This window comes from Monodelphis domestica, chromosome 4 (genome assembly GCF_027887165.1).
Source record: "Monodelphis domestica isolate mMonDom1 chromosome 4, mMonDom1.pri, whole genome shotgun sequence".
NCBI classification, from domain to species: Eukaryota; Metazoa; Chordata; class Mammalia; order Didelphimorphia; family Didelphidae; genus Monodelphis; species Monodelphis domestica.
Window position 1 is genome coordinate 94,449,784 of NC_077230.1, and position 17,792 is coordinate 94,467,575.

The 17,792-nt window shown below is 39.8% G+C and overlaps 1 protein-coding gene across 2 annotated transcripts in view; it reads right to left on the reverse strand.

Moving 5' to 3' along the window:
* Positions 1-17,792, reverse strand: part of RAB6B (RAB6B, member RAS oncogene family) — a 172,454-nt gene that overhangs the window by 34,260 nt on the left and 120,402 nt on the right. For both annotated transcript variants that reach the window (XM_001364609.4, XM_056793629.1), the window contains exons 3-4: positions 2,750-2,803; positions 1,677-1,782 (exon numbers count right to left, since the gene is read on the reverse strand). In XM_001364609.4, coding sequence (XP_001364646.1) covers positions 1,677-1,782; positions 2,750-2,803 — 160 coding nt within the window. The remainder of the gene's footprint in view (positions 1-1,676; positions 1,783-2,749; positions 2,804-17,792) is intronic.

The following is a 17,792-nucleotide window of genomic DNA, read 5'->3' on the forward strand; positions in this document are numbered from 1 at the left end:
GCATCACACAGTGCTCTGCCATGGCACAAGGTTCATTTATTATATAGGTTCAGTGAGTACATACTTTTCTGGCATACAACCAATTTTCTACATATATGATCTCCTACATTTAATTGGATACATCACACATTAGACTCTCCTCTGCCCACTTTATGATCCAGCCATTTTGACCTATATCCAGTTCCTCATATATGTTACTCCATCCCCCCATCTCTAAGCCTTTGAACTGACAGTCCCTCATACCTGAAATGCCCTTCCTCCTTACCTCCACCTCACAGAATTCCTGGCCTTTTTTAGAATTCATCTCAGCTATTTTCTGCTATAGGAAGGCCTCTCCTGGTCCTTTCTAGCTTCTAGTGGCCTTCCCTTTTCAGCCTTTCTATATATAACTTGTATGTAGATTTCTGTATATGGTGCCCCCCCCCCCCGACATTTGAACTAATAAGTTCATTAAGGAGCAGGGACTGTTTTTATTTTTTTCTTTATATTCTCAGGCTTAGGCTTGTGCCCAGAACACAGTAAGCACTTAATGCTTGTTGATTGATTGATTGAATGCTGCAAAAAGAACTTGCTTCTATTTCCTTGGTCTTGGAAGTTGGCAGCTGTTTCCTCTGTACCAGTACCGATGGGCAGCATTGTTCCAACCCTTGCACATGCCCACAAGAGAAGAAAGTTCTAGTTTATGTTCTTCCATCCTTGACACCCCATGGGGTCTGACTTGCTTTTCTGTGCTCTTATGATCATGATTGCAGTAGCAGCTAAAGCCAAGAGAGGCCAACTCTCTGTGTAAAAATGAACCCTTTCTTCTCTATACTACACTCTCTCTCTTTCTGTCCTTGCTTAATTTCTTTCCAGATTATCCTCAGTGCAAAATAAAGCACCTGTCCATGCTCAGCATCTCTCTCATCTTCACAAACACCTGTAAAATTATCTGTCACCATCTTTAACATAATGTGTCTTGGTAATCTTTTAGGGCAATGGAAAAAACCTTATGGAATTAGTATGAAAAAAAAAAAGAGAAAGTAATGGACCCACCCAGAATTTACCTAGGAGTTCTCAACCTTTTTTTTTGTGTCACAGACCTGGTAGGTTGGCAAATCCTATGAATTTCTTTTCATCATAATATTTTTAAATACATGAAATAAAGTACATAGAATTACAAAGGAAATCCATTATATTGAAATCCAGTTATCATTAAAAAAAGGTTTGTGGGCCCTAGGTTAAGAATGCAAATAAAATACACACATCCATGATATGTGGCACCAAAATGTTCCTGAAAAAAGTGTACTGGTTTTTTCCCCTTTACCCCACCTTCTCCTCCCACTGCCCAGTAATGCATCATGGGCAATAGGTAACCTAGGCAGATGTAGGAAATAAATTACAGTGTGTGCTTGGTGTTTAAATGCAGTCTCTAGACTCCTGCTGCTCAGCAAATGTACCAGGTGTTGCTGAGTGATCCCTAACACCGCCTTCTGCCAGGGTCTCATTCCTTGCAGAAACAGCCATGCAATACCATAATGACTACATAAAAGCCACTGCCACACCTAGCTGTGAGGATCAGAAGATTTAAGATTTCCCCCTCCAACTATGCTGCTGTGGCATTTTTGCTGGGTTATTATTTTGCCTGGAATGCAGGCATGTATCTGCTTGGTAAAACCACCTATTGCTGCACTCACTTGTGATGTCGTATACCACCACTGCCACAGTGGAGTCCCGGATGTAACTGGGGATTAGGCTGCGGAATCTCTCCTGGCCAGCGGTGTCCCAGAGTTGCAATCGGACCTGCCAAGGGGACAGAGAGAAAAAAGAGAGGGAGGAAAGAAGAACAATAGGTAAGTATTGATTTTTTGTATCCCTGGTGCCAAGTCCAGAGCACCTTAGCACATTGTAGGTATTCAATCAATTCCTGTTGATTGATTTCTATAAAGGGACAGTAAAAAGAAAGCTGACCCAGCAAGGGAATTATCAAAGGCATTACAACTTGAAGTTCCATGCTTTGGACATGGGGGAACTCTACCATCTTATATTCCCAGTCACTGGCACTAATGCTGCTATTAGAGCTAGCACTTATATAACACCTTAAAGTTTGCAAAGTGCTTCACAAGTACTATCTGCTTTGATTCTAACAACCTTGTAAAAGAAGTGATTTAAAAAAATTAATATTTAATTTTTCCCCAATTACATGAAAAATCCATTTTTAAACCTTTTCTAAAAAAGTTTGAGCCAAATTCTCACCCTCCCTCCTTTCTTTCCCCCTTCTTGGAATGGCAAGTAATCTAATAAAGATTTTACATGTGTATGAAACATTTTTCCATAGTAGTTCTTTTGTGAAAGAGAACTCCAACAAACAAAAGACAAGTGAAGAAATAAAGTGAAATATGTCTCCGTCTGCATTTAGCTCTATCAGTTCTTTCTTTGAGGGTGGATGACATTTTTCACCATGAGTAGATGATGTTACTATGCTCATTTTAGAAGGAAACTCAGATAAAGAAGTTCAGTGACTTGCCTGGGTCCACACTGACAGTAAGGATGTGTCTCAGGCAGACATCTACCCACTATGCCCCTTCACAAAAGGGCAGCAAGAGAAGTGCTGAAGATCACTTTTCCTTTCTCTGCTTTGTCTTAGACATCAATGTGACCAGGCTGGGTCTCATTACCATGGACTCAGCCTCCTCTTCTATGGATTCTGCTTTGTCAGATTTCTATCTAATGTTTCTACATTATCCTAGTTCTCAAATCTGACACTCACCGTACGGTCCTCCAAATACATAGTTTTTGATAAAAAGTCAATCCCGATAGTTGCCTGTAAGAGAGGAAAGAAAGGGGCAAAGTAAGAAAGATCATAGAGAACTCAATGATGGACAAAAGGGTCTGGTAACTCTAAATGTGTTTAGAAAAAAAAAGAAGCACGTTGCACAGAACAGGAGAGCAATCTGAGTCCCTTTTGGGTCATTTGATTTTGGGGAATCTTATTCCAAGCTTTAATATTAATTTTTTTCAACAGTCATTTGTTTTCTGTTTGTTTTCTCTCAATACTCACCTGACTTCTGGAGAAGGAAAAAAACAAACAAACAAATTCTTATTAATAAATGTGCAAGGTCAAACAAATTTCCACTTTGGCCATGTCCATGTCTCATTCCGCATCTTGAGTCTCCCACTCCTCTGTCAGTAGAGAGATAGCTTGTTCAACATCGATCCTCTGGAATCTTGGTAATGTTGCAGTAATCAGAGTTCCTAAGTCTTTCAAAGGTTGTTTGTCTTTACCATATTGTCATTGTGAAAATGGTTCTCCTGGTTCACTCACTTCACTTTGTATCGATTCAAACATGTCTTCCCAGGTTTTTTCTGAAATAACCTTTTCATCATTTCTCAAAGCGCAATAATACATCCCATTTAAATATCAAAACTTGTTTAGCCATGCCTCCTTAATTTTTTGGTGCTTTTCCACTACAAAAACCAAAGAGCTATTTGTACCAATGAGTTCTTTTCCTAGGTCTTTGATCTCCTTAGGGTATATAAACCTAGTAATGGCATCACTAGGTCAAAGAATACAATCTTTCCTCTTGCCTTGATGAATTCTCTCTTAATGAGCTTGAATTTGCTCTCGCTACCCCCAATAGCATGATAAATAATAGAATTATCAGCATCAGCTAAAATGTCTTAGCTGTTCACTGAGTTGGGCAGTATGATTGAGCAGAAAGAATTTGCTCTTAGAAGACCTTGGCTCTGCCACATAGTAATCATGTTACTAACCCCATTTTATAGATGTGAAATCTAGAAGTTTAGAGATTTCAGAGATCTATTAAGCCTTGGATTTCTCATCTGTAAAAAGGGACCAATGACACACATACATGTAGGGTACCTTTTAAAAATTGTAAAATATTATATAAATGAATTACTATTTCTGCTTTCAAAATGCAGGCATACACCTACTATATTCTATGTTAAAAGGCTCTGACTTACAATGACTTGAATTTATCTTACTCTGAAACTACCTTGAAAAAAAATGGAACCAGTGACCTTCACGACCAATGAAAGAGGCTCTCTTTCAAATTCTTTTTTTGGTCCTCTTCCTTCACTGGGCCCTGGACAAGGAAGGGGGCACTAATGTCCTTTCCTGATCTCTTGGCCACTGCCTCCCAGTTTCTACTGTTTTCAAATTCTTACCTAAAATCTGTTTAGCTTGTTGCTGTCCCTCAATGGTAGAGGCCCAGACTCACCTCCAGCAGGGGGCATGTGGAGTCTTCTCATTGATCCTAGCCCATAGAATACTTCCTACTATTCCTTTTCTTCTTCTTGGATTGATCTGAATTCCCACATTTATCCTACCACAGACACATATGGAGAAATTCATTTGTTTTTAAATGAAAATTTCTTCAGGTGATGAACTGGGATATACTAGCATAAAAGATAGGAAAACTATTACTCCATACATTATGAAGCATGAATTATGAATTCACTGGCTAGCGACTTAGTTAATGATATGATCCAAAGGAAGGAACACTGTGTCATGGGAAAAAGAACCATCTGAACTAATGAAAATGGCTGTCCACCCATGATATGACAAGGTCACCTGTGTGACCTCAGAAAGGTCACTAAATCTTTCTGGGTCTCGGTTTCCCCAAGACTTGGTGGCCTCTGAGATTCCTTCCAGCTCTAAATTTATGGTCCTTTCAGATGCGACTTGATGGGTGGAAACTAAAGCTTACCCAAGTAGAATGATGACTCCTAATTGGTTCAAAGGCAAGTGAGGAGGGAATAAACCTTTATATAATATTTTCTATGTGCCAGGTACTGTGCTAAATATACTACAAAATATTTTATTTTAAACTCACAAGAACCATAAGAGATGAGTGCTTTCATTATCCTAATTTACAGGTGAGTAAACTGAGGTAGATATGCCTTGCCCAGGGTCACACACCCCATAAGAGTCTGAGGATGGATTTAAACTCAAGTCTCCCTGACTCTAAGCTTAGAGATCTGTCAAGCACCACTTGACTCACCCAAGTTTGGCAGGCATACTTAATTGAACCATGGAGCCCAAGATGTTCAAAGAGTGGATCCCAAAGCCCAACACTGGGGAGTTCTGAGGAAGTCAAGTCTATTTCTGGGTTCAAGCCAGGGCAGACAACTAGGGGCCAGCTCCCTTGCTCTTATGTCTCATAGTAAAGCCAAAGGCAGGATTGAGCAAGATTTGACATCTAGATTAATATGGGTGCTAACAAAACGTGAGCTTTCTTTTATACACTTATGATTGATCGTACTTTTATGCAATTTACTTCCCCCTTGTAAACAAATAGATAAATAATAGCTAGCATATATATGATGCTTTAGGGTTTGCAAAGCACTTTACAGAGATTTAATCCTCTCAGCAAATTTGAGAGGTAGCTGGCATTGTTGTTTCTATTTTACAGATAAGGATACTAAAGACACAAGTGGACTTAACAGTGTGTCTGAGCCAAGAAGAAAAGAGTTTTTGTTGTTCTTCAGTCATTTCAGTTGTGTCCAAATCTTTGTGTCCCTATTTGGGGTTTTCTTGGCAAAGATGCTGGAATGATTTTGGCATTTCCTTTTCCAGTTTATTACAGAGAAGTAATCTGAGGCAAGTAAGACTATGTGACTTGCCCAGGGTCACACAGCTAGTAAGTGTCCGGGGCCAAATTTGAATTCAGATCTTCCCAACTCCATGCCAGAAGCTCTATCCACTGTGCCACCTAGCTGCCCCATTAGAAAGACTAGTCATTAGTTATGCAACAGAAATATCTCAGGGTGGCAATAGTGTGGTACTTAATGATAAGGGTGTGGCAGAAAATTGTACTTTGGTCCAGCTCAGAGCTTCCATGAAGGATAAGGTTTCTAATAGGAAACTATTAGTCAGGACATTTTCCCCCTTGGGAAGGGATAGAAAGCAGACCATATTCCCTGGGAACTGGAGGATTTTAGCCAAAGAATCTCCCCATAGGGAGTAATTGCATAGAAATGACAGTCTAACAGCTTTATCAACTCCCCAGCCACTCAGTTGTCAGTAGAATTCAGTGATCTGAGAGAACTGAGATTCAATGTAACCATAAATGTACGCATGGTTCTCTGTCTCATCCCTTCTTTGTTAGCCACACAGTGATGGCTAGGCTCTAGATCTAGACATTTCATTGCTTTCTTGAACAGGAGATCTTGCTCTGTCTATGCTAGAGTTCCCTTTTTGGCCCTAACCAGTCTTAGATCTTTTCTTTAGAGATCTTTCAGATATCTCCCCTCTTTTGGTTCTCAGTGGATGAATAGAGATGAAGACAGCATATTGTTCTCAGTTTGTTCTCAAAAAGCCTCAGAGAACTGAGTGCTATGGCCTTTTACATCACCGTAATGACAACACAGGCAACATGGCTTGACAATCAGGGAAACTCAAGTTCAAATCTGACCTCAGACAAATACTAGTTGGATGATCCTAGGAAAGTTACTTTACCCCCAAATACCCCGGGCATATCCCTAAGAATATAAATTGTGGAAGAAATGCATATGAACATTGGCAGAGGAATGCCAATGAAATCTCAGGTTCATAGTGTATGTATATGTAGATAGAAATATATATACTTAAAATGCATTTGTTTGTTACACTAAAATTTGCAGATAACTCCCTTCATCCCTCTCCTTCCTGCCATAGAGGAGGGAATCATTTGACAAAAAAGATATATGTATATACAGAACTATTTCTTGCTTGTTTCTGTTTATCAGTCCTTTCTCTGGAGGTGGAAATACTGAAGTCATTCTTCAAACAACATTTCTGTGGCTGAATGTAATGTTCTTTTGGTTCTACTCATCTCACTCTTCATAATTTCATGTAGGTTTCCCACGATTTCTTAAAATTAACCTATTCATCATTTCTTACAGCACAGTAACATTCCATCACAATCATATGCCACGATTTGTTTAGTCATTTCCCATTTAACAGGCATCTCCTCAATTTTTAGTTCTTTGTCTCTGCAAAGAGAGTTGCTAGAAATATTGTAGAACATATAGGTTCTTTTCCTTTTCCCTGATCACCCCAGGAAATAAACCTAATAATGGCATTGCTGGCCAAAAGGTATACATTCTTTTATAACTCCTTGAGCAGAATTTCAGATTGCTTTCCAAAATGGTTGAATTAATTCAGAGTCCTACCATTAATGCATTAATGTCCCCTATTTTTCCACATCATTTCTAACATTTGTTATTTTGCCTGTATTTTTTTTAACATTTTAGCCAATCTGATAGATGTGAATGATATCTCAGAGTTGTTTGGATTTGCATTTTTCTAATTATTATAATTTAGAGTAATTTTTTCATATAGTTATGTCTAACTGATTTTTCATCCCCAAATTGTCTCTCCATATCTTTTGACAATTTATCAATTGGGGAGTGGCTATTCTTACAAATTTGACAAAGTTCTTTGAGAGAATAAGGGAGGTTGGTCTTAGAGTCAAGAAGATGGGTTTAACTTTAGCCTTGGAGACATACTAGCTGTGTGATCCTGGGCAAATCACTTAACCTCTCCCTAACCTGGGGACTTTTCTAGGAATACAAGTTAGAGACTTGTTAACCTATAAAGGCTCTATTTGAAGAATTCCCTCCATAGATTAAATCACAGGTTCAGACTTTCAAAAAACATTAACACAGTAGGATACTCCCAATATTACATTACAAAGTTATTATTACAATATTACAAGACACTTTTCTTTCAGTTTGGGGTATTTTTGCTTGCTGTCCTTCATACCTGGAATACTCATCTTCCTCATCTCTGATTCTTGGCTTCCCTGACTCCCTTCAAGTCCCAAGTAAAATGACATCTGCTATAAGAAGACTTTCTCAATCCCTCTTAATTCTAATGCCTTCCCTCTCTTGATTATTTCTTATTTATTCTGCAATGCAATATAGCTTATTTGTACATATCTGTTTACATGTTGTTTTACTCATTGGATTGTCAGAACTTTGAGGACAGGGAATGTCTTTTCCTTTTCTTTGTATCCCCAAACCCTTAGCACAGTGCTTGGCATATAGTAGACACTTAATAAATGCTTAATGATTGTAAAGACAATCAACTGTTAAAGAGTTAGTTACTCTAAACAATCCAGTGAGTCAAGAAATTCCAAAAGATTCATGATGAAAAAGGCTACTTTCCACCTCCAGGGAAGGAACTGATGAGCTCTGAGTACAGAGTGAAGCAGACTTTTAAAACTTTCTTCATTTCTCATCATGAAATGGCTAATGTGGAAATATATTTTCTATGACTTCACATGTATAATTGATATACTGCTTTATTTCTCAATGGCGGTGAGGAAGGAAGAAGGCAATTTGGAACTCAAAATTTTTATAAAGAATGTCAATTTATATGTAATTAGAAAAATAAAATATTATATTTAAAAATAAATTTATAGCCAGAAAGATAGATATAGATGGATGAATATAGACAGATAGATATAGACAGAGATGGATGGATGAATAGATAGATACATTTAGACAGATACAGATGGTCAGACAGATGGAGATAGGCAGAGTTGGATGGATGGAGAGAGAGATTAGATAGAGAGCAATGTATGGATAGATAGAGATATACAGCTAGAAATAGATAGAGACAGGGATATATGGATGGATAGCTAAGAGAAAGAGATAGATATACATAGGCTGACAGACACAGATAGATAAACAGACAGATTAGAGAGATAAGATTAGATTAATGGGCAAATAGGCAGAGAGATAGATAGGACAGACAGATAGAGAGATAGAAAGACAGACAAATAGATATAGATAGAAAGACAGATAGCTAGACAGATTCATATACATATATATAGAGAGAGAGATAGACAGACAGATGGATAGAAAGATAGACAGATATAGATAGATAGATAGATAGATAGATAGATAGAGAAAGAAATAGACAGGTGGACAACCAGACAGACAGATTATAGATAGACAGACAGATAGATGGATTGATAGCTGGATGGATAGATACATGCTTATTGAATGGCCCTTTGGGAAGGCCAACAGACTTCTTCCATGCTCTTATTACTTTAGCCTTTTTTCTTTTTCTCAAATCCTGCGCCTTGTTCTCTGCTCTTTCCTCCTCTCACCTCTCTCTCTGTCTCTCTCTCTTTCTCTCTCTCTGTCTCTCTCTCTCTGTCTCTGTGTCTCTCTCTCTTTCCCTCTCTCTCTTTCCCTCTCTCTCTCTGTCTCTCTCTGTCTCTGTCTCTCTCTCTCCCCCTCTCTCTGTCTCTGTCTCTCTCTCTGTCTCTGTCTCCCCCCCCCCTCCACTCCTCAATTTGTTTGTCTCTCTTTTCCGTGATTGTACTCACAAAACGGGCAGCCCCCAAGAGTCTGGCTAAGCCCAATCTCAGACAACTGCATTTAGAGATCAGATGCCAAGAAAACATTCAGCTGCCTCGGTCTGTAGCCTGTGTGCTGGCTGCCACCCAGAGAGAGGGGAAAAAACTCACCCACCGAGGCAGATTGAGCTGAGGGAGCAGAGAAGAATGGTCTGAGCTCTTTGGAAAGAAAACAAGAAAACAACTTATTGTCAGTCTGTACCTAATGACCCTTAGTCTATTAGTGTATTGAAAGACATAGAGGTCAGCCTGAGACATCTCTTTCCCAGGTTGAGTAACTGCAAGAGCTTTGTGTCTCGGCCACCCACGTGACCTTGACAACCTCATTTCTCTGGGGCTCTGTTTCCTCTTCTTTAAAAGGAAGGGAATGGACTAGACAGCCTCTGAATTTCCCTCCACCTCTATATCTATGATCTGATGATTCCTTTAGTTTTAATATTCCCATTTTTCATCACTAGCATGCTCTTGTGTCCAAGGAAATATGTAGTTTTGAATTGCATACAGAATGGTGGGCAAGCTCAGTACAAAATCACATAGAGTACCGGCTATGTAGACGGGAGACCTGAGTTCAAATCTGATCTCAGATATTGCTTGGGGGAAGGGGGGCACTTAATTGGCTCACTTGACCTGGGAAAGTCACTTAACCTCTCTTTGCCTCAGGTTTCTCTTCTATAAAATGAGGATAATAGTACCTTCCAGAGTTGTTCTGAAGATCAAATTGGATTACCTGTGCAATGCACTTTGCAAACCTTAAAGTGCTAGCTATTGTTATTATTATTTATTGTGTGTATGAGCATGCACAGTGGTACACACAGAGCAGCAAGGTGGCACATTGGATAGAGCACCTGGCTAAGAATCAGGAGGACTCATCTTCCTGAGTTCAAATCTGGCCTCAGACACTTACTACCTGGGTGAGCCTGGGCAAGTCACTCAATCCTCTTTGCCCCTGTTTACTCACCTCTAAAATAAGCTGGAGAAGGAAATGGCAAATGACTCCAATATCTTTGCCAAGAAGATTCCAAATGGGGTCGCAAAGAATTGGACTTGACTGAAAAGTAACTGAACAATGACCATACATAAATGGCAATATGGCAGACAGAACACTGGTTTCAAGGGGAGAGGGCAAAAGAATTGGATTTTGGGTCCTGGCTCTATCAAATGGGGACACGTAGTCCACAAAATTTTCCACATAATTGAATTAGATAGAGGTTCAGTGATTTGCCCATAATCAGACTGGTAGAAAGTGAATTCAAATCAGAGATAATCCAGGTCCTGGAGTTTCAAATTTAGTGGCTCCAAATCTATTGATCCACTTATTAGCTATGTGGCCTTGGGTAAGTCACCTCATCTCTAAGCCTCAATGTCCTCTTCTGTAAAATGGATTATTTAACAAGACTTTTACTATTGGTGATGTGGGGTCTGTGATAAGAAAGTGTTTTGGAAATTAAAATATGAGATATTATTATTGTTGTTGTTGTTTGGAAGATTAGGGAAGCAGTTGGAACATAGTGGATGATAAGGAGCTGATCTCAGGGTCACAAAGTCCTGGGTTCAAGTTCTCTTTGATGCACAGTGTTCATGTGACTGGTCAACTCATTGCACTTCTGTGACAACTCTCTAAGATTCTAAAGTTGAAAACAGATGCTGATCTCTAGTAGTGGAGGGAGTTTCCTCCCTAGAAGTACTCTGTATAAATGAAATCACAAATATAAGTCTTTTCCTCTCCCTCCCAAATACGAAAGTTAATTAAAGTTCCTGTTGCTGTTGCTTAGTCATGTCTGACTCTTCAGGACCCCTTTCGGAGGGCTTCTTGGCAAAGACACTGGAGTAGTTTGCCATTTCCCTCTGCATCTCATTTTACAGATGAGGAAACTGAGACAAACAGGATTAAATGACTTGCCCAGGTTCACCCAGCTAGGAGGTGTCTTTGCATTTTTTCCTGTATATTTGCAAGAAAATAATTATCAATAAATCTTTGGAACATGTCTAAAAAAAATCCTGATTCTCCAGCCAGCACTCTGTCCACTGAGCCACCCAGATGCTTAACTGAAGTTCCTACAGGCTTCCAACTCAGGTCCATGCAATACTTTGTTCCCAAAGAATTACAATGCAAAGCAACTATTTTTGCTTCCTTCTCTCCTGTTTGGAATTCTTTAACTTGGGAGCTGTCCCTGAGACCCTGCAGACCAGAAGGGCAAGGTATTCTTGGGTCCAAGTGCCAGTGTGTGTCAGTGAATGTGAGAAGGAGCCCACATCCTGTCTGCCTTGGGAGTCTGTTAATGCCATGGCTATATGCCTGCAATCTGTCAGCGTGATGGTCTTAAGGGGAAGTTCATTTTCATTTTAAAGGAAAAATGTGCCTGCTCTTTATGGCTGGCCCAGAGATGGGAATGTTTCTGCCAGACACAAGCCAGGGCCTTGGTAACAAGTTAAAGGGTCCTATTCATTGAGCATCATCAACATCCCAGAATCACAAAGACAAAACCTGGTGCCTGGAAACTGGTCCACACAGCCTGGTACAGCAATTTTACTGGGAACGTCAGAGGCATTGTGGTATACTCACAGACTTCACACCACAGCTATGCATGCTCTTCCTTGAACATTGCAACATCTTCACAGTTTAGCCATCAATTGGTGGGCAAACAAACATTTATCAAGCACTTACAAGGGTAGTTGGGTGGCACAGTGCACAAAGAGCCAGGCAAGGAGAAGGGAAGACCTGGGTTTAAATTTGCCCTCAGATACTTCCTAGCTGTGTGACCCTGGGCAAGTCACTGAAGTCCTGTTTGCCTAGTCCTTGTAGATTTTCTGTCTTAGGATTGATACACAAGAAAGTATGGGTTAAAAAAAAAAGAAAGAACTTACTATGTGTCAAGTACTGTGCTGATTTCTGGGGAGGTTATGAAAAAAAGAAAAGGAAAGGAAATCCCTGCCTTCAAGGAGCTTACATTCTAATAAAGGAGGCAACTCTAGTATCTTTGCCAAGAAAAAAAAAACTCAAATGGGGTCCTAAAGAGTCAGATGTGACTGATTCTAATAAAGGAATGTATGTTCCACACAAGGAAAGTGGAGGATAATCTCAGAAGGAAGGTAGCTGGAGAGGATTGGGTTAGGAAGGAAACTAAGAGGTCTCCCTTCCATGGAAGGTGAGATTTGAGCTGAATCTTGAAGGAAGCCACCAGGTGGCGGTGAGGATGGAGAGCATTCCAGGCGAGGAGATGGAAGGATTGTCCTCTGTGAGTGACAGTAGCAAAGATAGATTTTGGAGTATGTGTAGGAGAGTAAGGTATAAGAAAACTGGAAAGAGGGAACTGGCCAAGATGTGAAGAGATTTAAATGGCAGAGAAGAACATGGTGGGGTGTTTTTCTTTTATTGCTCAATTATGGCTTTATTTAAAATTTTTTTAAAATGTATTTATTTTAAAAATATTTTTCCATGTTTACATGATTATCTTTCCCTCCCCTTTTTCCTCCTCACTCCAGAGTCGAAAAGCAATTCCACTGGGTTGTACAAGTTTTATCACTTGAGACCTATTTCTATATTATTCATTTTTGCTATAGAGCAATTTTTAAAAGTCAAAACCCCAACTCAAATACCCATATAAACAAGTGACAAGTGACAAGTCATATGCTTTTCTTTTGCATTTTTATTCCCATAGAAGAACATGGTTTTCATGAGCTTTTGTTGTTCAGGCCTTTCAGATGTACCTGACTCTTACTGACCCCATTTGGGGGTTTATTGGCAAAGATACTGGAATAATTTGTTCATTTCCTTCTTCAGCCCATTTTATAGATGAGGAAACTGAGGCAGACAAGGTTAAGTGACTTGCCCAGAGTCACACAGCTAGGAAGTGTCTGAGATCAGATTTGAAATCAAGTCTTTCTGACTCTAGCTTGGGTGTTCTATCCATTGAACCATCTAGCTGACATTTTTAGGAGCTACTGGAGTAAAACAAAAATTCCTCCCCTGGTGGTCATCCTTTTGGAGATGAGCCTCTCTATACAACTAGGCTGGTTCTTGGATGATATATACCATCCATTTTCTGGACCCATACTTAAAGTCTCTCCAGTTTGGTGAGATCCTCTGTAGTTTGGCTATGGGTCTTAGAGAACCCAAAGTCAGCAACAGGATAAGGCTTCAATGAAGGAAGGATAATGATAATAATATATATTCAACCTGAGTAGCAGCATGGCATTTAGAGCTGGCACTAGGGTCTGGAAGACTCGGGTTCCAGTCCCACCTCTGACCAATACCAGCTGGGCATCTTGGGCAAGTTGTCTAAGCTCAAAGGCTCAGGCAGCTAAGACCATTAGGTCGAAGAGAAGGTGCTGATTTATATTGGCACAGGGAACTTTCTCACCAGGAATTACAAACAGGTCCAAACCAAATGGATATATTGAGAAATTATACATAACTCAGATGGATACATTTACACACATTCATTTAGGAAGGGCAGCTAGGAGCACAGCAGATAAAGCACTGGCCTTGGAGTCAAGAAAATCCATCTTCGTGAGTTCAAAATGACCTCAGACAGTTACTAGCTGTGCAACCTTGGGCAAATCACTCAACCCTGTTGGCCTCAGTTTCCTCATCTGTAAAACGAGCTGGAGAAGGAAACGGCAAACTATTTCAGCATTTCTACCAAAAAAATCCCAAATGGGGTCATGAAGAGTCAGACACAACTGAAACAAATGAGTAACAACAACACATATAGGAGAAGGAACATGGTCTAGTGTGGATAGACAACCAGCCTGAGTCAGGATGACCTGGGTTCAAAGTGTATCTCTGACACACACTGGGCATATGACTCTTAACAAGTCACTTAACCTGCTTTAATTAATCAATATTTATTGAGCACCTGTCCATATGTGCTAGGTGCTGAGAGACACAAGGATGAGCATCTCTCTCCTAATGAATTTCACAATTTAGTTGAGCAATTGCAATTTCTGCACAAACATTTACATGTCAGGCAAAATGTCATATCTTCTATATAAGCGTTTAAAGAAATGTTCTGAAGGTTCAAATGACAGAGGGACCATTTCCACCTGAGAGAATTAGGGAACGTTTTGTAGAGGAGATGACATCTGAGCTGATCCTTAAAGGACAAATAAGATTTCAAAAGGTGGGGATGTAAGAGAAGCAATTCAATGCAGACTGAAAGATCTGATCAAAGGAACAGACACGGGAAAGAATGGGGTGTGTTCAGAAAGAGTACTCCAGTTTCATCCGGCTTTGCATGTTTGGGACAAGAGTATAGTTACATTTAGAATCAGAGAGAGATAGGTTGGAAAGGTAATGCAGGACCAGCCCATGAAAAACCATGAGTGGCAAAAGAAAGCATTTGAATTTTATTTGGTAGGCAATGGGGAGTCATGGAATATTTTGGTATAAAGTAGTAGATCAAAGATGTGATTTAAAAAGATAAATCTAAATAAGTTGTTGAGGCAGCTAGATGGTTCAGTGGATAAAGAGCCAGACCTGGAAATGGGAAGTCCTAGGTTCAGATCTGACCTCAGACACTTCCTATTGATTCAAAAGCAGAAGGTAAGGGAGGAAAGAAAGAAAGAAAGAAAGAAAGAAAGAAAGAAAGAAAGAAAGAAAGAAAGAAAGAAAGAAAGAAAGAAAGAAAGAAAGAAAGAAAGAAAGAAAGAAAGAAAGAAAGAAAGAAAGAAAGAAAGAAAGAAAGAAAGAAAGAAAGAAAGAAAGAAAGAAAGAAAGAAAGAGAAAGAAAGATGAGGAGGGACAGAGAAAGGGAGGAAGGAAGAAAAGAAGGAAGGAAGGAAGGAAGGAAGGAAGGAAGGAAGGAAGGAAGGAAGGAAGGAAGGAAGGAAGGAAGGAAGGAAGGAGAGAAAAATTGTTCAGGATGGATTTAAATGGAATGGTTGAGAAACCAGAGATTTGGCAACTGGTTAGGAGGACATTTCAATAGCTTATGTGAGAGCTGATGAGATCAGCACTGGGATGGGAACAATGGAAATGGAAAGAAAGGAATGGATGCAAGAGAATTTCAAAATAAGAACTAGCTGGACTTGAGGCCTAGGTGAATAAGGGAGGCATGGAGGAGGGAGGAGAGTGAAGAGGATGTGTAATTTTGAAGTGATGGTGCCACTACTAGAATAAGGGAAGTAAAAGAAGGAAAGTGTTACTCTATGGAGATTCTAACCAGTGGTTTCTTATGGTGATTCTAAGTAGGCTGGGAAATAATGCAGGAGTTATATGGCATCCCCAGTTGTATAGATGGGGAAGTACAGAAGAGAAGAATGTACTTCATACTTCACTCAAAAGTATTGATCTGGAACTTGGGAGACCTGGATTTGAGTCCTCAATGTTCACTGCTCATAAGCTGTGGAAAGAGGTTTTTTTTTTTTTTTCAGATATGTGTTGAAAGAGATAGTTTCTTAAATCTTCTAATTCTGTGATTCTGTATGGCTTCTCTGAGTCTCTGTTTTTCCATCTGTAAAATGGGGATAACAATTTTTGTGCTACTAACTTCACAAGGTTGTTGGTAATAAAAACCTCTAATCCTCAAGTGTTATATAAATGATAACTACTATTCTAGCTTTTGTACATATCATCATAATTTTAGAGCTGCAAGAAATCTTAGAGATAATCTAGTATAACCCTCTGATTTCGTAGAGGCTCACAGAAATAAAATATTTTATCTGGGGTCATAAACAGGTAGCAAGAAGCAGAGTTGATCTTTCAACTCCAAATCTGATGGTCTTTTTGCTTTTGTTTAGTAATTTTTAAAGCCTTACCTTCTGTCTTGGGGCCAATACTGAACATTGGTTCCAAGGCAGAATAATATGGGCTAGGCAATTGGGTCAAGTGACTTACCCATGGTCACACAGTTAGATAGTGTCTGAGGTCAGATTTGAACCCAGACTCTTCCATCTTCAGGCCTGGGACTCTATCCAATGAACCACCTAGCTGCTCTAGGAAGTTTTTCTACTGTGCCATTCTGCTTCCTATTGAATTCAACAACCTCTGGGATGCTTTCCTCTGCTAAAAGTCTGTGAATCTGAGTGACACAGAGCTGGTGGCAAAGGCAAGCCTGGAATCTTCTTTTCTGAGTTCCCAGTCCTGGACTTTATTCACCTGATTCTATTGATCTGGAAAGCAATTAAAAACCCAGGGACCCTCATGAAACCCTCTGAATGCCAATGAAAGCTGGCAAGGAATAGGAAAACCATGCATGGAAATGATAAAGGTCATGGAAAAATACCAAGGCAGATAGAATCCATTCCTTATTATAAGAGAGAAAATCATTGGCAGGAGAAAATTCCCATAAAACTGGTGTTTAATTTATGAGGGATGTTCACCACTGCCAGATATCCAATAGATAGTTAAGGAGCATATCATCGGTAGTTATGATCCTGGAAGTTATGGAAAAATTTGGTGAGTTTATGGGTCTGAGAGTATATCTTAGTTTAGAAAAAAAGATTATTAGAGGACGCAGCTGATTCTGATTACCATCTGAGAGGTAGCAGCAATATCTTGTAAGAAGCCATTTTCCTAGGAGAATGAATGAATGGGTGATATATCAAATATTAACTACTTACTACATGCAAAGCACTGTGCTAAATAGATGGGATTCAAATAGAAAAAATAAAACACTGTTTTGTATTGTAGGAGGGGGAGGGAGAGAGGTGAGAGAGAGGGAGAAGGGGAGAGAGAGAGAGAGGAGAGGGAGGGGGGAAGAGAGACAGAGAGAGAGACAGAGAGGGAAAGACAGACAGAGATAGACACACACAGAGACAGAAAGACAGAGAGGTACAGAAAGGAGAGAGAGAAGAGAAGAGAAGAGAAGAAGAGAAGAGAAGAGAAGAGAAGAGAAGAGAAGAGAAGAGAAGAGAAGAGAAGAGAAGAGAAGAGAAGAGAAGAGAAGAGAAGAGAAGAGAGGAGAGGGAAAGACCAAAACAGAGAGGGACAGAGAAAGAGAGAGACAGAGGGAGAGAGAGAGATAGAGAGAGAAAAGAGGGAAAGACAGGGACAGAAAGAGAAAGAGGGAGAGAGACAGAGGAAGGGGGGGGAGAGAGAGAAAAGAGGAAAAGAGGGAAAGACAGAGAGAGACAGAGGGGGGAGAGAGGGGGGGGGAAGACAGAGACAAAGATGGACAGAGAAAGAGCGAGAGACAGAGAGAGAGAAGAGAGGAAAGAGAGGAAACAGAGAGGGACAGAGAGAGAGAGAGAGAGAGAGAGAGAGAGAGAGAGAGAGAGAGAGAGAATTGTGAAGAGTAGACTTGCTAGATTGAGTTGGCTGGAAAAAATATCAACCACAAAACATTAGAAGGCTAGAAAACCATTGATGCTTATGTGAATCGTTATTTTAATTCTCATAATACTTAGAAAATGGAATCAGGGTGGGGAGAGGAAGGTTGGGTGCGTTAAGGGTGGAGGGAAGTGAATGGGAACAGAAAATAGTACTAGGCAAGGTGG